Raw genomic sequence first — 21,723 nt, forward strand, 5'->3', positions numbered from 1 at the left:
GCCACTGCCTGAGCGGCGCAGTGGCGGCGCGCAGCGGCGCGGTGAAGTAGGTACGTTTTGAAAAGGGACAGACGGAAGGACAGACCGCGTGCGGGACGACGCGCAATATATATATAGATATCAATCTTGTGTCACTGCATCAGAATAAATACAAATGCGAGGAATATACACATTTTTGGTACGTGTACACTTCATTGATCCCTGTGAGCCCTGCATTATATTGCCAAATGTGTTGGATCATGGGGAGGAACCAAATTCAAAATTTTCATCCTGAGCTGAAAAAGAATAAATTAGCGTAAACAGCAATCCCTCATTTTTCACGCTTAATGGGGACCAATCCCCCCCGCCCCCCACAAAAGGTGAAAGAAATTACAACAGTACAGCACACATATTTACTTTAATCTTTAATGATAAATCCTTGCATAGTAATTAACATTTATCAACCTTGCCTTCTGAGCGAGGCGAAGACGCTTGTGTTGGTGGCATCACTCTGAGACTCTTCTACAGGAGCTGACGGTGTCTGTGAGGGTTTTAAATTGGAGAGAAACATAGTGATGGATACCACGCTGATGTTCTTGTCTTCTGATTTGAAACAGGTTCAATGTTTCTTTTATTATCAGACAATCTTTTATTTTTTTTGAGAACCACTGCATTGTACATTACATTTCAGTTTAACAATGTATCTTATATTGGTACTGTATACATTTTTCTTCTTTCCTCACCTGTGTTTTGTATTACTGGTGCTGATTATAATAGGAACCTTTTTGGATAGACACATGCAGAACAAACTTATTCACGTGGCCCACAAAGCCTAAAATAACTTTGCCTATGCTGACTGAAGGCTCAATTGTCTGTTGTCTTTGTGCATAGATAAAACATTGTTTTGATCACAATGGCAACAAAGAGCCACATCAAATTGCGTTGCCTGGTACTATTAGTGCCAATGTTATAAATAGACCCTCTGTGTTATTTTCAGCTCATTTTGTCTTGTACAAATCAATACGCGATCAATGAAAGAGATGTAAGTGGTACCGGTTACATGTTTGCCTTTTGAGCAACTATGTTTTTTCTAAAATTCATACTCATATATTAGCACATATGTTTAATAGAATCCTCCCCGGAGGTTTACAAACACCGAATGCTCACGTGCTATTGCTGTCAATAGAGAGGAAAAATAATCATCTTCCCATTCTCCTTCATTGTTGTCATTGTTCTCACTCTCAGCAGTCAGTTTCAGAGGTGTCATGAATCTGATCAACATGAATTTTAAAATCTCTCATTTTGTTTCAACCAATGATGCTGAGTGACATCAAATAGTCACATCACACGTTACCCAATCAAAATTGCTACTTCCACTGAGGCCACACCTACAAGTCCTCCCAGTTCATCTTGCACTCAACACCCTTTCTCCACACACAGTTGTCATGGAGATAGAAAAGAGTTCAGCGTCCATTAGTGGTACTGTTACCATGGAAATTCCTTTTGTCGCCGTTACAAAGCAAGCCAAGCTAGGGGAGGCTGTTGAGCATCAGGATCATCCTCATGCTGGAGTTGCTTTACAGCACAACAAATATCGAATGCTGATTGTCATTGGCGATATTTCCACCAGCGTTGACCTGGACTCTGTCGGAAAACAGATCACACAAGGTAAGACTGAAAAGGAGTTGTCAGTCTGATGTAACGCTGAAGAAAAATAACTGCTACTCAAGAGCATTTGCAAATCTGGTACAAAATAACATGGAATTCAAAACAAGAAAAATATCGTTCCATGTAGGTGACTCATTTAAATCATACTGACACCATGGAGGTGAATTAGTTGATTTTGTGGTTTGTTTTAGACACCTGTTAATGTATTTCGGCAATAGAAAAATGAGCAATAATTAGTATGAGTAAAATACAGTGATGTGAAAAAGTATCCCTCACTTCCTGATTTCTCTGTTCTTTGCATTTTTATCACACAAAGATTTTAGTTAGCCAAATTAATTTAAGATCTCTCAGAGACTTCCCAGCAGGAGTTCAGAACATTCAGAAATAGATCACCACGTTCCTTTAAAATGCATCGATTTTCCGATCCGCTGAATCCTCATCAGGGCGCAGGAATGCCGGAGCCTATCCCAGCTGTCTTTGGGCAGTAGGCGGGGGGACACCCTTAACCGATTGCCAGCTAATCGCAGGGCACACAGAGACGAACAACCATCCACGCTCACATTCACACCTTGGGACAATGCATGTTTTTGGAATGTCGGAGGAAACCCGAGTACCCGGAGAAAACCCACACAGGCGAACATGGAAATTCCACACAGGGAGGCTGGAGCCGGAATCAAACCCTGCACCTCTGCACTGTGAGCTCGACATGCGAACCACTCGCCCACCGGGCCCCCTTCCTTTAAAATAACATTTCATGTGACATAGAAATGAAATTAATGTTGATGCCATCCCTCAAAACAAAAACTGAAAAGAAGACATGATTTGAATACAAAAATGTATAATCATAAATCATATACATTAATGCAAAATATTAACCATGCACCATTCAACTGCTACGCATGTAGCACGTTCTATACGATTCTCACTTCTTTTATTTTAATCTACCAGGTTTGCTCTCTTGGAATGTTGATTTGAGTATCTGCGACCTGAACAAGGAGCTACAGCTGTTTGAGACCAAACACACGGCTCAATTTTCATCACTGGTCAAAGGTTAGTTTAATCTATTTCAGAATCCACTTGTTGGGTTCAGGGCTTATTGTTCTCTGCCATCTCTGTATTGAAGTTGTTTTCTGGTGCTTGACCATGCGTGTACTGTGAACAATGGGGATGTGGCGTCGCAGCTTGTATCTATGACATTCTCACACATAACAAATTGAGCATCTGGAATCAATGACATAAGATAATTGCTGTTTATTCTTGCTGTGCTCTGGACTTCTCATTGTTCTCATTTAAGCTTCTTGTTAACCTGTCATCTCTCTCTCTCTCTCTCTCTCTCTCTCTCTCTCTCGGTAATATAATGTTCAGAGATTGCAAGCACTTTTGTGTAACAAAACTTTTTAAAACTTAGTAAACAAACTGTTATCATCCACTTATGGTTTCAAAAGTACTCATCCATAAATTTGTTGTTTCCTCTATGAGGAGACACTGAAACATTTGTATTATTTCACAGCTATAAAGGCCCTTTTATGAAAACTGTGTGTGCTGTGAGGCAAACAGAAAGGCCACAACCCAAGAGGTAGGCACCAAAAAGATAAAGATTTGATTCCAAATATGGTTTTTTTTCACCCAAAGTAGCAACACAAAATTACCACACTCAAAAAGACAAAACTATCATATACTGAAAATCACATTCTTCAAGGAAATACTCATGACAATAAAGATAAACTAGCTATTCAGGCAACTCTTGATGCTGGAACTCATGGCAGGAGGAGAAAAGGCAGCAATACGGCGAGCCAGTATGAAAGAGCTGCCGCCGACTCAAACAGATGTGGCTCAGGTGAGGAGGCACATCAGAATTTGGCCCCGCCCCCTGCCACAATCCAGCACTGCAGAGTAGCGCTAAGATCGGTCCTAAAAAATCGAGCCCAACCCGAACCGGTCCGATTGTATTTAAGCCTGAGCCCGGGCCCCATCACTTAGCTTGATTTGCAGGCCCGAGCCCGAAGCAAACCCGACATTTCATGTTTTTTTTGTGAAGGACTCGGGAGGAGGAGGTGTGATTTCTGATAACAAAGCCTGTCTTTTGCAACGAAATCTAAGTTAAACAAGACTGTATAAACATTTACCTATTTTATATTTCTCTTGCTGAAGAGGTTACATTAACCGTCAATTTTCCATCATTGACGGATTTTTTCTTTTTTTTAGAGTGGACGGGGAAAATTTAAGGCCGTCTGTCATTTTGACGGCTTGAAAATTGGGCCGTAAACCACCGCAGCAGTACATCCCTAAGAATCTAGCGCGGTACTTTAAGAGAGAGTAGCAGAGAGACAAAGACGAACAATGACGGGTGGATACTCGAGAGAGACTGGAAGGAGTTCTGAAAATTGTCATTGCAAGAGTTTAGTACAGTATGTGTTGTGATGAGGCGACTTCTGTTTTTTGCGAACCCCGGTCTCTCGTGGCCAAACTATTCACGTCCTCGAAACAAAAAAAAAGGCAGCGAGAAGCGAGGCCCGACCCGACCCAAACCCGATGGTCGGGCTCGGGCTCGGGTGGCCCGATCTTACCTCTACTGCAGAGAGGGAGATCAGAGTAGAGAAGGAGGAATGGGAGTAGCAAAAGTAGGCAGAGCGACATGGCAAAGGCGAAAACAAAACCATGAGACCATGAAAAACATGACAAACATATTCAATTTAATTTTTGGTGTCTATCGCTTTCCCAAATAAAGTCAAGTCAAGTCAACAGTACTTATAGGGCACTTTCAAACAGCCATCGCTGCATACAAAGTGCTGTACATGGAGCAATTTAACATGCACAATAAACAGTACGACAAATCGGTTATGAAGGCAGTAGAAAGCACCAAACAGTAAAGTGGTGAACGAAAGGTATGAACTTTTAGTAGTTATAGGCTGTTTCTTATAAAGTTCGGTCCATGTACTTGTTACGTTGTTTACAGGCAGATATAAGTCCTAACACATTCAATGCGGCTCACACATTGACGTATCGCAGCAGCAGGCCAACTCGCTCAGGACAGTGTCTATATTATATGACGTCTATGGCTGAGAAGAACAAAGATGGTCTCCTCATACACACGCCTACTGGACATGAAGTTAGATTGCTCTAATACACTCAGATTTCTCTGCAGCGAAACATTTTGAAGGAGGTAAATGCAAAAGTGGGCAGTAATATAATGTTGCATAATCAGCAAATGAATTTCTTTGTGTATCATATCATTAGTCTGCCCGACTACAACTGATACAAGTCAATTTTTGATCGGATGTTTGTGTAATGATGCTGCACCAACAGAATGTTTGGTTATCGTTTTCTGTTTGATATGAAATGCATGACTTAAATCTGTATCTCGATTGATTGCTGCTAGTCTGGATGTCTGATATGCAGTATGCAAATATTTTCATTTGAAACATCAGGGATCAGTGAAGGAAACACTGAGAGAAACGGCAACCCAAATCTATAGTGGCTCTTTGCAATCTTGCACACGCCTGTGGAACAGCATAACCGCAATAATCATTGTAGCTCCAGCTCTGTACATGCTCGAACAATTTGTCACTGATCTATATTCCACAGCACCAGACACTTTAAAGCGCTGAAGGACAATTCAATTGCACACTTAAAGTTGTTCTACAAAATACTGCTACTGGTCCCTTTAAAAATGGTGCAACGATTATCTGCACCAACTGCACAACTGCGATAGTATTGTATTCTACCACTGATCACATTTCGCTCTGCTTGCTACTTTGCACATTGTCTCACAGCTGTCTTTGGGTGGTGCTACTGCACGACGGTACCCTTACATTACACAAAGTCTTTCGATACTTGTATATCGTGTCCTTGCGTCTCGTAGTTGCTTGTTATTGATAATACTAGTGTGGCCTGTATTACCGGAGACAAATTCCTTGTGTGTTCTACACCCATGGCCAATAAAGATGATTCTGATTCGGATGCTTCTGATTTGGTTCAGTCGAGACGACGTCATGCAAGGAAATGATGTCAAGGTCATGCCACTTCATGTGTTTTACACAGTTAACAATTGAATGTCATGCTGTTAAAATGTCCAAGTCATACAAGGACTGACCTTGGAAAAGCCAAGCGAATGCCTACCTATTAATAATTCAGCAGGTCCTATTGATCAGTCAGCTTCCGTGTAGGCGCTGCTGTCCATTAGGAACGTATCCCTGCCCCCACTATCTTTTATCTAAACCTGAATACACACCAACACATACAGTTTCTACACTCTGTGTACTATGGCATGAACTAAATTCTAGGTTTGAACCACTCTCTCTTATGCATGGAAAACACACTTTGCAAAGAAAAAAAACAGTCCCCGCCAGGGTGCCCCTTTTCTCCCAAATGCCATTGGTGATGATGAAGTAACACTTCATTTGCTGTAGACATTTATACATACACGTGACATGCTTGTGCTGAAAGAGTTATTCGGGGTTGGACAGAAGGGTGTGGCACGCCATGGAGCTGGACAACACAGTTGTCTGACATTTAGAGTTATTTGAGATGATGCTGCATTGCATCAGTGCTGCCTCTACACTCACGGTGACGTAGTTGAATTTCAATGTCGTCTCTCAGTTACTGCAATGCTGACAAGCCTCAGTGGTGTGGTTGAAAAGCCTTGCATCTTAACCTGGGGTTCTTTTATGAGCCACACTGAATTTTGAATTTTATCTGCAGTTCTTCCAATCCATGTTTTACATTAGGTTATTTCCTGTAAAATGTATTCAATTAGGATCAGAAATTAGAATGACAAATATTCAACCATGGTGTCTGGTGGAAAAATGGCGAGCAAATAAACTTCAGAGTCAAGTGATTCTGGGTTCGAATCTTGAGTCAGGCCCTTAAAATGTGCTAGCATGGCTTCTCTCCACATACTCTGGCTTCCTCTCACATTCTAAAATCGTGCATTTTAACTGAATTAAAGCCAGCTGGACTAGGCAACAGCTCACACACAACCCTAATGAGAACAAGTGGGATCGAAATTGGTTGGATGGATGGATAATTAATATTAATTATGATATTTTGAGCTCGAGTCTGTTCAGTTGGTTTTAGTTTATTTCTGTCCCTCTTCCTCCCGCAGCTGTTTGGCTCACAGCTGCTCGAAAAGTTCTCTTCACAGAACAGACGATTAGCATGCGTTACACTGATGAATAATGGGGAAATGTACATGCAATGACAATTTGGGTCTGTCATTTACCATCCAATTTTAAATCTCATTATTTAGCTCTTATATGCCACCAATAAGTATTTTAATGGGGCAGTGGTAACAGTGTTCAAGGGGGATCTTGAAACAGTCCCAAGAACTTGTGTTTCCATCATATTTGCACAGGTTGGTCTTTACAATACAATACAATACATGCTGATTTATATAGCGCTTTCACAACAGCGGCAGCTGTAACAAAGCGCTTAACAAAACAGTTAACATCAAGTAAAACAATAAACACAACACATAACATAAAACACGGACAGTCGTGCAGTCCTAACCACTTTTCCGTCACACGCTTTGTTGTTTGAAGCAGTTTGAGATGAAAGAGGAGAGAATCAAAGTGTCCTTTAACCAGTGGATCAGAGACGTCATGCTCAAAATGTGCACACGTCGACTACAAGCTAAGTTTCAAAGTCAACAAGAAGCTGTAGCATCCATTGACGAAAAAAGAGATTGGTTCACTTCTCCTGTCCCATGGAAATCCATTTCAATTCCAAGCGGCGACTCACGGTTCCAAATACGCATCAGCGCTCTTCGCCAACGCTCCTCTCTCCTCATCCTCAACTTCAGCGGCCATCCATCCAGCCGCACCAACGCCAACTGTCCAACAGCGCTGACATAGCCACTGAACAAATCGGGGTTGTGAAAAATGCTGCCCATTACTGGCGCAAAAAACACAAGCGCCCCAGGTCTGTCCAGCACCGACAGTCAATGGCGCCGACATTCCTCCCAATCAAAATCTGTGCTGGTACAGGCGTGCTGCCGAGAAGGCGCAACCACCAAGCACAGATACTGCTCCTTTGACGAACGTCGTGGCCAAAAAGCGCTGAAAACAGTCCATATCAGGTCCACACAATGAAACAACAAACAACATGTGACAAAACAAAAGACAAAAACAGCAAAAAAGAACAAAAAAGCAAGGCTCTTGAAGAGCACTTGCCGAAGGCTGCCTACTCGGGCGCCATCTTGGAAAAAAAAATGAATTCGTGGATGTGAGTGCCCCAACTTGCGAGTTTGTTCTTTATTTTTTGTCTCGTATTACAGACCAATATAGTTAGATATGTACCAGCGCAAATAAAGAGAAAAAAAGCACCTTCCGTTTTTTTTTGTGTTTGTGCGTGTGTGTCTGTGTTTACGTTTTTTACATGACAACAACAACAATACTACTACTACTACTACTACCACTACTAATAATAATAATATCTTCACTTTATTATGTCTTATTATGTTTTGATGTATGTATAGGTAACAATAGCCATACAGTATTATTTTTCAGTTTTAAAAACAATATTTAAAAGTGTATCTTTGAGGGACTGCGACGTTTAATGGCATTCCATTACGCGCATTTGGTGTGATGTTCAGTTACGCGCTTGTACACAGAACTGTTTGCCAGAAAATGAGTGGCCTCACAAGGATGTTGGGTTTTCCGAGCTGTACATGAATGTAGCATGAGCAGCGTTGAGCCGAGCAGGCCGATCGTGCCTTCCTCTCCTCAGCAGCCCAACACCATCCCCGCCCCTCCCTCTGCTCCATCCACTCCGCCGAAAGCAGGACGGTAAGTCACCTCGCCGCTTTTTTTCTGGCCTTTAATGCTGTCACCCTTGGACGTTTGGACCATTTCTGTCAGTGCTTTTATGTCGAAAGTGCCGAAATATCTGACTGCGTGGTGGTTAGAATCGCCCTTTTTAAAACAGCACGTAGGTCACCGTCGGTGTATGCAAATTGATGCCACTCTGGAGGAATCTAACTGTACTAGTGGTCTAGACACTCAAGAAGACCGTGGTGTGATTAAGTAAGTAAGATGATAGATGATGATTTAGCCGGCCATTTCACTAGCCATGTCAATGTATAATAATTGCTACACATGCTTTGAAAAAAGACATTGACGCTGCTCTGACAACGTAGTATTTTTGAAAATGCTATGATTTTTAATTTTGTATTAAACTAATTCAGGTGTTTAGCGAGACTATACGTTGTGCACTGTACCCGTAGTGCAAACAGGCGGCCATGGGCCCACATTGTGTGCTACTGTTACGATCATTTCAGTTGAGTAAATATGGGTGACCCGATTTCATAGTAAACGCAAAATCTTTTGACCTGAAGGCAATATCTGAGATAGTAAGTCTTGATGAGTCTCTGATCGGGGCAAGCCACATTAGTTGTCAGTGTCAAATCTGTGCTGCGATGTGATGTGGTGTAAACCTCACTCTGACCCTGAAATTATGCAACAGGCTAGACAAAAGGTCCCTGAAATAGAAAGCTGAATTGATGATGTTTTAATCCAGAAACATGCAAGGCGAGAGGAGTGGGGGTGGGGAGACGGCTACAATTAACTGAGTAATACATTGTTTCTGAGACAAATGTGTTCATGTCACAATTTCACTGAGTAAAACGTTCTTTCATTCAGTATGTCAATCCATTTGGTTTTGACCATGGGTGGATGACATCATTCAGCGATATGCCCGGTTACCCATGCCAGATTTAAAAGCAAGGTTAAGAAATGGTTTGTTAACTGTTTTTTTTTTCAATCGTTAAACAAGTGGAGTAACTTTTTCTTCATTTTAAGGAAAACTCATTGAGATGTCCAGAGATCAGTTCTGATGTCGACTTCAATCTCAGCTCCCCACCCTTCTGTATGTACTTCTCGAATAATAGCAATGATGCCTTCTGAATGGACAGCGACAATAACAATACAAGTTATCCACATACTGTACAAACATAATATGGTCCAAGCATATATATATATATATATATATTATTTTTTTTTCCAAGATGGCACTCGAGTAGGCAGCCTTCGGCAAGTGCTCTTCAAGAGCCTTGCTTTTTGGTTCTTTTTTGGTGTTTTTGTCTTTTGTTTTGTCACATGTTATTTGTTGTTTCATCGTGCGGACCTGATATGGACTGTTTTCAGCGTTTTTGGCCACGACATTCGTCAAAGGAGAAGCATCTGTGCTTGGTGGCTGCGCCTTCTCGGCAGCACGCCTGTACCAGCACAGATTTTGGTTGGGAGGAATGTCGGCGCCATTGACTGTCGGTGCTGGACAGACCTGGGGCGCTTGTGTTTTTTGCGCCAGTAATGGGCAGCATTTTTCACAACCCCGTTTTGTTCAGTGGCTATGTCGACACTGTTGGACAGTCGGCGTTGGTGCGGCTGAATGGATGGCTGCTGAAGTTGAGGATGAGGAGAGAGGAGCGTTGGCGCAGAGCGCTGATGCGCATTTGGAACCGTGAGTCGCCGCTTAGAATTGAAATGGATTTCCATGGAACAGGAGAAGTTAACCCATCTCTTTTCGTCAATGGATGCTACAGCTTCTTGTTGACTTTGAAACTTAGCTTGTAGCTGACGTGTGCACATTTTTAGCATGACGTCTCTGATCCACTGGTTAAAGGAAACTTTGATTCTCTCCTCTTTCATCTCAAACTGCTTCAAACAACAAAGCGTGTGATGGAAAAGTGGTTATGCCTGCATGACTGTCTGTGTTTCATGTTATGTGTTGTGTTTATTGTTTTACTTGATGTTAACTGTTTTGTTAAGCGCTTTGTTACAGCTGACGCTGTTGTGAAAGCGCTATATAAATCAGCATGTATTGTATTGTATTAACATATGTCCGAACCTACTCTGCCTCTGATTGGCTCATCAGTTCTAATGCCTAGAGTAGAAATGTAAATATGGGACAATCTCTTCTGGGACAATTGTACATGCAACACTGCAGGAATTACAGCACAGTCTTTGACTTCCTTTAGGCCCAACTTTCTCATCCATATTGGAACAATTATCTTCACTTACGTTGAACATTCTATGGAAATATTCTTGACATACTATGACAACTTGTTCAGCCATTTTGCATGGAAAGACTTTCCTGTCTAACTAATCAACATGACATAAGCAATTTATAATATCAAGGGAACATTGGAAAACTGGACATAATCATTGGCCTGGATGTGCCAAAGCATTTGCAATGTGTTCAAAGAAATGAGGAACTGCTATTTTTTAATGTGCACAAGTGACACAGTGATATGAAATTTGGACAAGTAATTTTGTCAAATTCAATTCTGGTCCAAGAAATGCACCAACACAACACAGACTTGAAAAAAAAGTAACTTAAAAGTAACTTATTACTCTACACCAGTGGTCACCAACATGGTGCCCGCGGGCACCAGGTAGCCCGTGAAGACCACTTGAGTAGCCCGCCAGTGCCTGGACATTGTGATTTGCTAGTAGAAATTATGATTTAAAAATGCAAACATTGGCAGTACTGTGAGACATTTCGAAACACGATCAAAGTCTGACAATTTAAATCATCAAGTATTAAAAATAACCCATCCTCATATTATTGAAGGTATTTTGGACAAATATGTTATTTCAGACGTGTATCAATCTGGTAGCCCTTCACACAATCGGTACACATGAAGTTGCTCTCACCCTCAAAAATGTTGGTGACACCTGCTCTACACAATCAATTATAGTGTAAAGAAAGATTACTTTTAAATGTAATCTAAAATGTCTCACATTTTGGAAGTAACTTTCCCAACACTGGCCACGTGATGTAAAATTCACTCTATTGGTCACAGTGGTATATAACCCGTGCATATCACACACAAAAACACGAAAAAATGAGAACTGCCAATCTTACCGCAGGGAACAAAACACAAGTAAAAACAGCACAAAGTAACATAAGCCAAAATACTGCCAGTACTGCAGCAAAATAAGCACAACTCAAAAAAACATTTCGGTGTTTTTGGCATACGCCTACATGTCTGCGCAGAGCAGATCTGAGTACCAATTTGAATGCTTCTATGTGTGCAGATTGGATGTAAAAGCATGAACAGCTGTCACCTAAAACGCATTCAATTCCAGCCAATTCTAGACCAAATCTGAAAAGACGTTTAAAAACGTCTTTGGGAGTGAATGAGTTAACATCGTAAATTCATATGCAGTAAACATGATGCCATTGCCATTTGACAACTTGTCCAATTTACTCCAAACCCACATGATCATTATTTTATCAAATGTCTATGTGTTGTAACACTGATACACTTTATTTGGCAATATATCTATTTTATTTTTATTTACTATTTTTTTGTTCTTGTCAAAATCAAATTTCTTGAATGCACATGAGCCATTTTAATGCAGTCAAAAAATTGTCTTCAGATAGTAGGGCTTTTCTATTGTTTAGTCAAGGCGTGCATAGTTTTTATCAATAGTTTCTCAACATCCTCTCTGTGGATGCTACCTGCAGCTGACATTAGGAAAAACAAATTCCCATGCCGTTCATTGAAGAATATTTGGGGTTCAGATCAAATGTCTACGAGAGTGCGGCACTCTGGCTCACTGCTGAATCGACTTGACGGTTCCCCTCAGCTCTGTAGCCCATCTGGAGTCCATCCCAGATTATTTGATATTTGTGTACCAACTAACTGCAGGGCATCCAACATACAGCGCTGTCGCGAATGCCCATTTTTCACTGCATGATACCCACATGCTTTGTTGTGGCTCTTGTGACTAGTTCCACTTATTATTGGCAAGCATGCCATATCTATCTATCTATCTATCTATCTATCTATCTATCTATCTATCTATCTATCTATCTATCTATCTATCTATCTATCTATCTATCTATCTATCTATCTATCTATCTATCTATCTATCTATCTATCTATCTATCTATCTATCTATCTATCTATCTATCTATCTATCTATCTATCTATCTATCTATCTATCTATCTATCTATCTATCTATCTATCTATCTATCTATCTATCTATCTATCTATCTATCTATCTATCTATCTATCTATCTATCTATCTATCTATCTATCTATCTATCTATCTATCTATCTATCTATCTATCTATCTATCTGTCTATCTATCTGTCTATCTATCTGTCTATCTATCTGTCTATCTATCTATCTATCTATCTATCTATCTATCTATCTATCTATCTATCTATCTCTATATATATATATAATTTGTACTGTGCTAAATCGCAATATTAACAGTACACTAAATGAATCAGTCGAGAGGCAGTCAAGAGGCTGAAGGCTATGGAATAAAATATAGCAGAGCCACAGCAAGAGGGTAAGCTAATGTTAGCTAAAGCTAATGTGCTAATGTTAGCACATGTGCTTATGTCTGGTCAAGATATATATATATATATATATATATATACAATACATGCTGATTTATATAGCGCTTTCACAACAGCGGCAGCTGTAACAAAGCGCTTAACAAAACAGTTAACATCAAGTAAAATAATAAACACAACACATAACATGAAACACAGACAGTCATGCAGGCATAACCACTTTTCCATCACACGCTTTGTTGTTTGAAGCAGTTTGAGATGAAAGAGGAGAGAATCAAAGTTTCCTTTAACCAGTGGATCAGAGACGTCATGCTGAAAATGTGCACACGTCAGCTACAAGCTAAGTTTCAAAGTCAACAAGAAGCTGTAGCATCCATTGACGAAAAGAGATGGGTTCACTTCTCCTGTCCCATGGAAATCCATTTCAATTCTAAGCGGCGACTCACGGTTCCAAATGCGCATCAGCGCTAAGGGTGTGGAAAATAATCGATATTAATCGATACATCGATGCGCACGTGCGTGATCCGAGTGCATCGGCTCATTCACTGGGTACGACGCGATTGACGGGTGAAATCGCGATTCATCACGATGCATTGATGGGTTTTATTCATGTTAAACGTCACCTATCTGCCCTTTCCTAGGCGCATGGATTTGCACCATCATTGCTTTGCGTTTTGTGTTGAAGACGGACGGTAGCCGTGCGTCACATACAGTCCAGTACACAACTAGCGAAACATTATGGAAGTTAGCGCAAGGGGAGGCGAGGAAACTACTATATTTAATGCAGCCGCAACATTCAAATCTTATGTTTGGAAATACTACGGCTTCGAAAAGAAAGACGGAAAGCTTGATAAAACCTCCGTAATTTGCAAGGAATGTCGCACTAAGAAGCCATACAACGGCAGAACCACAAATATGCAGACCCACTTAAAACGATGGCACCAGATCACCGACAAGTTTCCCTCCCGCTTCCCCGCCCAGTTCCTCGTCGGACACCGGAGAAACTCTTGGTAAACCAGGTCAGGATCAGAACAAAATTGCCTCTTATTTTGGGAGTCCCCTTGCAACTCACTGTGACCGCGCAATGGCTATAACTAAGGCCACTGCTTATTTCATATGCAAAGACCTCCAGCCTTAGCGTGGTGGACAACGAGGGTTTCAGACAGCTCGTGCACGTTTTGGAACCCAGGTATAAAATACCAGACAGGTCTGTGTTCACTTACATATTCCCGATGTGTACAACAAAGTAAGAAGTGAGATTACTGTGTCGCTGAACAGTGCACAAAGAGTTGCACTTACAGTGGATGGGTGGACATCTTGCGCTATAGATTCATATATATATATATATATATATATGTTATTATTATATTTCATATAAGACACTCAGTGAGAATAGTCTGTTTGTGTTTACACTATAGCAACAGCTGTGAGTCTCAGGTGCCAAATTGTTTACATTTTCTTTGCACAAAACCCAATTGTGAAAGGGCTTAAATAAGTTGTTTTACAAGTTCTACTGTTTATAAGGAATAAAGTGGTATCCTTTTTGTAATACCACACTGAATTCCATCTTTTTAAAAGCTTTTTTTCTTTGCTTATTTGCATCATGTTTAATTGCACAATATCGCAACAAATTGCATTGTATCGTACTTAATGTGTATCGCATCGTATCGCATCGTGACGACGGTGAAACGTATCGCATCGTATCGCCAGAAAATTCCATGTATCGTTTAAGTATCGCATCGCTGGCAGTGCCTCAGATTGAGGAGGAGCAGTGTGGTTTTCGTCCCGGCCGTGGAACAGTGGACCAGCTCTACACCCTTAGCAGGGTCCTTGAGGGTATGTGGGAATTCGCCCAACCAGTCTACATGTGTTTCGTGGACTTGGAGAAGGCGTTTGACCGTGTCCCTCGGGGAGTTCTGTGGGGGGTGCTTCGTGGGTATGGGGTACCGAACCCCCTGATACGGGCTGTTCGGTCACTATACCACCGATGTCAGAGTTTGGTTCGCATTGCCGGCAGTAAGTCGGAATCGTTTCCAGTGGGGGTAGGACTCCGCCAAGGCTGCCCTTTGTCGCCGATTCTGTTCATAACCTTTATGGACAGAATTTCTAGGCGCAGCCGAAGCGTTGAGGGGGTCCGTTTTGGGGGCCTCAGTATTACATCCCTGCTTTTTGCAGATGATGTGGTGCTGTTGGCTCCTTCAAACGGGGCTCTCCAACTCTCACTGGAGCGTTTCGCAGCCGAGTGTGAAGCGGTTGGGATGAAAATCAGCACCTCCAAATCTGAAACCATGGTCCTCAGTCGGAAAAGGGTGGAGTGCCCCCTCCGGGTCGGGGAGGAGATCTTACCCCAAGTGGAGGAGTTCAAGTATCTTGGGGTCTTGTTCACGAGTGGGGGTAGGAGGGAGCGGGAGATCGACAGGCGGATCGGTGCAGCGTCTGCTGTGATGCGGACGTTGTATCGGTCTGTCGTGGTGAAGAAGGAGCTGAGCCAAAGGGCGAAGCTCTCAATTTACCGGTCGATCTACGTCCCAACCCTCACCTATGGTCACGAGCTATGGGTCGTGACCGAAAGAACGAGATCCCGGATACAAGCGGCTGAAATGAGTTTTCTCCGCAGGGTGTCCGGGCTCTCCCTTAGAGATAAGGTGAGAAGCTCAGTCATCCGGGAGGGGCTCAGAGTCGAGCCGCTTCTCCTCCACATCGAGAGGAGCCAGATGAGGTGGCTTGGGCATCTGATTCGGATGCCTCCTGAGCGCCTCCCCGGTGAGGTGTTCCGGTCATGTCCCACCGGGAGGAGACCCCGAGGAAGACCCAGGACACGCTGGAGAGACTATGTCACCCAGCTTGCCTGGGAACGACTCGGGATCCCCCGGGGAGAGCTGGAAGAAGTAGCTAGGGAGAGGGAAGTCTGGGCTTCCCTGCTAAAGCTGTTGCCCCCGCGACCCGGCCCCGGATAAGCGGTAGATGATGGATGGATGGATGGATCGCTGGCAGTGCATCGAGATGTGTATCGAATCGTCCTCAGTGCTGAGATTCACATCCCTAATCAGCGCTCTGCGCCAACGCTCCTCTCTCCTCATCCTCAACTTCAGCAGCCATCCATTCAGCCGCACCAACGCCGACTGTCCAACATCGTCGACACAGCCACTGAACAAAACGGGGTTGTGAAAAATGCTGCCCATTACAGGCGCAAAAAACACAAGCGCCCCAGGTCTGTCCTGCACCGACAGTCAATGGCGCCGACATTCCTCCCAACCAAAATCTGTGCTGGTACAGGCGTGCTGCCGAGAAGGCGCAGCCACCAAGCATATATATATATTCATTCATTCATTCATTCATCTTCCGAGCCATATATATATATAAAATAAAAAATCCTCATCTCACCCCTCGGGTGGTGTCCGTCCCTCATTCAGCTCGGGTCCTCTACCAGAGGCCAGGAAGCTTGAGGGTTCTGCGCAGTATCCTTGCTGTTCCCAGCACTGCACATTTCTGGACTGAGATGTCTGATGTTGTTCCCGGGATCTGTTGCAACCACTCATCTAGTTTGGGGGTCACTGCCCCGAGTGCTCCGACCACCACAGGCACGACTGTCACCTTTACCTTCCAGGCTCTCTCCAGCTCCTCTCTGAGCCCTTGGTATTTCTCGAATTTCTCATGTTCCTTCTTCCTGATGTTTCCATCACTTGGGACTGCTACATCCACTACAACGGCTTTCCTCTGCCCTTTATCTATGATCACGATATCTGGTTGGTTCGCCATTACCATCTTGTCAGTCTGGATCCGGAAGTCCCACAGGATCTTCGCTCTGTCATTCTCCACCACCTTCGGAGGTGTTTCCCATTTTGACCTTGGGGTTTCCAGTCCATACTCCGCACAGATGTTTCGGTAGACTATGTCAGCCACCTGGTTATGGCGTTCCATGTAGGCTTTCCCTGCCAGCATCTTACACCCTGCAGTTATGTGTTGGATCGTCTCAGGTGCCTCTTTGCACAACCTACACCTTGGGTCTTGTCTGGTGTGGTATATCTGGGCCTCGATGGCTCTGGTGCTCAAGGCCTGCTCCTGAGCAGCCAGGATGAGTGCCTCTGTGCTGTCCTTCAGGCCAGCCCTCTCTAGCCACTGATAGGACTTCTTGAGATCAGCCACTTCAGTTATGGTCCGGTGGTACGTCCCGTGTAGGGGCTTGTCCTCCCATGATGGTCCCTCTTCTAGCGCCTCATCTTCTGTTCCCCATTGTCTGAGACATTCTCTGTGTACGTCATCCGTTGGAGCCTTCTCCTTGATGTATTCATGGAGCTTGGATGTTTCATCCTGGACAGTGGCTCTCACACTCACTAGTCCCCGGCCTCCTTCCTTTCGGCTTGCGTACAGTCTCAGGGTGCTGGATTTGGGATGGAACCCTCCATGCATGGTTAGGAGCTTTCGGGTCTTAATTTCCGTGGTCTGAATCTCTTCCTTTGGCCACCTTATTATTCCTGCAGGGTATCTGATCACTGGCAAGGCATAGCTGTTTATTGCCCGGGTCTTATTCTTGCCATTGAGCTGGCTTCTTAGGACTTGCCTCACTCGCTGGAGGTATTTGGCCGTAGCCGCTTTCCTTGTTGCCAGTTCGAGGTTGCCATTGGCTTGTGGTATACCAAGGTACTTGTAGCTGTCCTCAATGTCTGCTATTGTTCCTTCAGGGAGTGTGACCCCTTCAGTGCGGACTACCTTTTCCTCTCTGAGTCACCATCCGACTACATTTCTCAAGCCCGAATGACATCCCGATGTCGCTGCTGTAGATCCTGGTTGTGTGGATCAGGGAATCTATGTCCCTTTCGCTCTTAGCATACAGCTTTATGTCATCCATGTAGAGGAGGTGACTGATTGTAGCTCCATTTCTGAGGCGGTATCCATAGCCTGTCTTGGTGATTACTTGGCTTAGGGGGTTCAGTCCTATGCAGAACAGCAGTGGGGAGAGTGCATCACCTTGGTATATGCCACATTTGATGGACACTTGGGTAAGTGGCTTGCCATTGGCTTCAAGTGTGGTTTTCCACATCCTCATCGAGTTCGCAACGAAGGCTCTTAGGGTCCTGTTCACCTTATACAACTCCAAGCATTCAGTGATCCATGTATGTGGCATCGAGTCATAGGCTTTCTTGTAAGCAATCCAAGCTGTGCACAGGTTGGTACGTCGGGACCTGCAGTCTTGTGCGACTGTTCTGTCAACCAGGAGTTGATGTTTGGCTCCTCTAGTATCTCTACCAATGCCCTTCTGTGCTTCGTTCATGTATTGATCCATGTGTCCACTTATCTTAGCCGCAATGATGCCTGACATGAGCTTCCATGTTGTGGAGAGACAGGTTATTGGCCGATAGTTGGATGGGGCTGCACCCTTCGAGGGATCCTTCAGGATCGTTCGCCCTTCGGTTAGCCATTCTGGGTGAGTCCCATCCCTCAGCAGCTGGTTCATTTGTACTGCTAGGCGCTCATGGAGTGCTGTGAGTTTCTTTAGCCAGTAGGTGTGGACCATGTCCGGGCCTGGTGCTGTCCAGTTCTTCATATCTGAGACTCTTTCCTGTATGTCTGCCACTGTTATGGTAACTGGGTTCTGTTCAGGGAGGTTGCTGTGCTCCTCTCTCAGGGTCACCAGCAATTGTGCACTGCTGTTATGTGCAACCTCCCTCTCCCATATGCCTTTCCAGTACCTTTCAGTTTCCAGTCTTGGTGGGTCAGCTCTGTTGTTAGGACCCTGCCACTGAGCGTACACTTTCGCAGGTTGTGTTGCGAACAGCCTGTTTATTCGTCTGGCCTCATTCTCTTTCGTGTACCGCTTTAGGCGGCTGGACAAGGCTCGGAGGCTTTGTTTAGCAGTTTCGAGTGCTTCAGGTATGGTCATCTGGATGTACCTCTCGGGTATCGGCCTTTTCATCACACCTCTCTGGGCCTCCGTCAATTGACTCACATCTTTCCGGGCCGCCTTGATCTTAGCCTCCAACCGTCTTTTCCATGGTGGGTAACGTATCTCATGGCTTCCATGGTTGCTCTTATAGCCCAGAGTCTCCAGGATCACTGATGCTGAAGCGTATATCAGCTCATTGGTTTCTGTGATCGTTACGGTAGGGATCGCCCTCAGTGCTGCATTCACACTTTCTATGAGACTTTCAGATGGTACTTCATATAGCCGTTGTAATCGGTTTCTAGGTTGCCCAGCTTTCATTCTCGGCATGATCTTAGCTTTCAGGTCAGTTGCTGCCTCGCTCAGCATTTCATTCATTGGGGCTGGCCACCCAATCTCATCATCTGCATTCATTGGGGCTTGCCTCCCAATCTCTTGTATGACCTCCTCCTCTGATCTGGCAGGCTGGGGCCCTTCACCATGGAACCTGCGTTGTACCTCATCAATCTCAAGTTGTGACAGCAGTTGCCGTTTGTGGATGTTAGAACACTGAGCTACTAGTTGTTTCGTGGTCAACCATGACTGTGGGTTTCGAAGTAACCATTTAGCCCATATTCTCTGCATTTAACCCCTCTGACTAGGGTTGCTTGAGTAGTAGCATTCCAACAGAGCCATGTTATCGCCTCTCGCCCATCTCCGCTTTGTTCCAGTAGCCCATTTTTCATCAAGGTGCTCTGGTTCCCCAGCACCTCACGCAGACCTTGTTTGGCCGGGCGACGTCTGAGCCGGCATGTCATTCGTTTTATTGTCTCTCATCATTGTATGAGGTAGGCATTAGCGTGAAGGATCTTGCCCACCATCCATAACACTGGATGGTGTTATGTGCTCATTTTTGGCCCAAGCGGGATTTTATATATATATATATATATATATATATATATATATATATATATATATATATATATATATATATATATATATAGCGCCGTTTTATTCATGTTAAACGTCACCTATCTGCCCTTTCCTAGGCGCAATGAATGCACCATCATTGCTTTACGTTTTGTGTTGAATACGGACGGTAGCCGTACGTCACATACAGTCCAGTACACAACTAGCGAAACATTATGGAAGTTAGCGTACGCAGCAGCAAGGAAACTACTATATTTAATGCAGCCGCAACATTCAAATCTTATGTTTGGAAATACTACGGCTTCGAAAGGAAAGACGGAAAGCTTGATAAAACCTCCGTAATTTGCAAGGAATGTCGCACTAAGAAGCCATACAACGGCAGCACCACAAATATGCAGACCCACTTAAACCGATGGCACCAGATCACCGACAAGTTTCCCTCCCTCTTCCCCGCCCAGTTCCTCGTCGGACACCGGAGAAACTCTTGGTAAACCAGGTCAGGATCAGAAAAAAATTGCCTCTTATTTTGGGAGTCCCCTTGCAACTCACTGTGACCGCGCAATGGCTATAACTAAGGCCACTGCTTATTTCATATGCAAAGACCTCCAGCCTTAGCGTGGTGGACAACGAGGGTTTCAGACAGCTCGTGTACGTTTTGGAACCCAGGTATAAAATGCCAGACAGGTCTGTGTTCACTTACAAACATATTCCCGATGTGTACAACAAAGTGAGATTACTGTGTCGCTGAACAGTGCGCAAAGATATGCACTTACAGTTGATGGGTGGACAACTTGCGCTATAGATTCATCCATCCATCCATCTTCTACCGCTTATCCGGGGCCGGGTCGCGGGGCCAACAGCTTTAGCAGGGAAGCCCAGACTTCCCTCTCCCTAGCTACTTCTTCCAGCTCTCCCCGGGGGATCCCGAGGCGTTCCCAGGCCAGCTGGGTGACATAGTCTCTCCAGCGTGTCCTGGGTCTTCCTCGGGGTCTCCTCCCGGTGGGACATGCCCGGAACACCTCACCAGGGAGGCGTTCAGGAGGCATCCGAATCAGATGCCCAAGTCACCTCATCTGGCTCCTCTCGATCTGGAGGAGAAGCGGCTCGACTCTGAGCCCCTCCCGGATGACCGAGCTTCTCACCTTATCTCTAAGGGAGAGCCCGGACACCCTGCGGAGAAAACTCATTTCGGCCGCTTGTATCCGGGATCTCGTTCTTTCGGTCACGACCCATAGCTCGTGACCATAGATGAGGGTTGGAACGTAGATTGACCGGTAAATTGAGAGCTTCGCCCTTTGGCTCAGCTCCTTCTTCACCACGACAGACCGATACAACGTCCGCATCACAGCAGACGCTGCACCGATCCACCTGTCGATCTCTCGCTCCCTCCTGCCCTCACTCGTGAACAAGACCCCAAGATACTTAAACTCCTCCACTTGGGGCAAGATCTCCCCCCCGACCTGGAGGGGGCAAGTATTATTATATTTCATATAAGACACTCAGTGAGAATAGTCTGTTTGTGTTTACACTATAGCAACAGCTGTGAGTCTCAGGTTCCAAATTGTTTACATTTTCTTTGCACAAAACCCAATTGTGAAAGGGCTTAAATAAGTTGTTTTACAAGTTCTACTGTTTATAAGGAATAAAGTGGTATCCTTTTTGTAATACCATACTGAATTCCATCTTTTTAAAAGCTTTTTTTCTTTGCTTATTTGCATCATGTTTAATTGCACAATATCGCAACAAATTGCATTGTATCGTATCGGATCACATTGATTTGAACTTAATGTGTATCGAATCGTATCGCATCGTGACGACGATGAAACGTATCGCATCGTATCGCCAGAAAATTCCATGTATCGTTTAAGTATCGCATCGCTGGCAGTGGATCGTGATGTGTATCGAATCGTCCTCAGTGCTGAGATTCACATCCCTAATATATATATGGCTTTTAGTCGCTCGCACCATGAAG

General features: G+C 44.1%; 1 protein-coding gene across 2 annotated transcripts in view; it reads left to right on the forward strand.

Moving 5' to 3' along the window:
- Positions 1 to 1,409: 1,409 nt before the first annotated feature.
- map1aa (microtubule-associated protein 1Aa) overlaps positions 1,410 to 21,723 on the forward strand; it is a 42,078-nt gene continuing 21,764 nt past the window's right edge. The window contains exons 1-2 of one of the 2 annotated variants that reach the window (XM_052063825.1): positions 1,410 to 1,647; positions 2,596 to 2,697. In XM_052063825.1, the coding sequence (XP_051919785.1) occupies positions 1,425 to 1,647; positions 2,596 to 2,697 (325 nt within the window). In that variant the 5' untranslated portion in view covers positions 1,410 to 1,424. Of the gene's footprint in view, positions 1,648 to 2,595; positions 2,698 to 8,351; positions 8,433 to 21,723 lie in introns of those variants that run through there. The other variant, XM_052063826.1, reaches the window with a different exon arrangement.

The sequence above is a fragment of the Hippocampus zosterae genome, chromosome 4 (genome assembly GCF_025434085.1).
Source record: "Hippocampus zosterae strain Florida chromosome 4, ASM2543408v3, whole genome shotgun sequence".
NCBI lineage: Eukaryota > Metazoa > Chordata > Actinopteri > Syngnathiformes > Syngnathidae > Hippocampus > Hippocampus zosterae.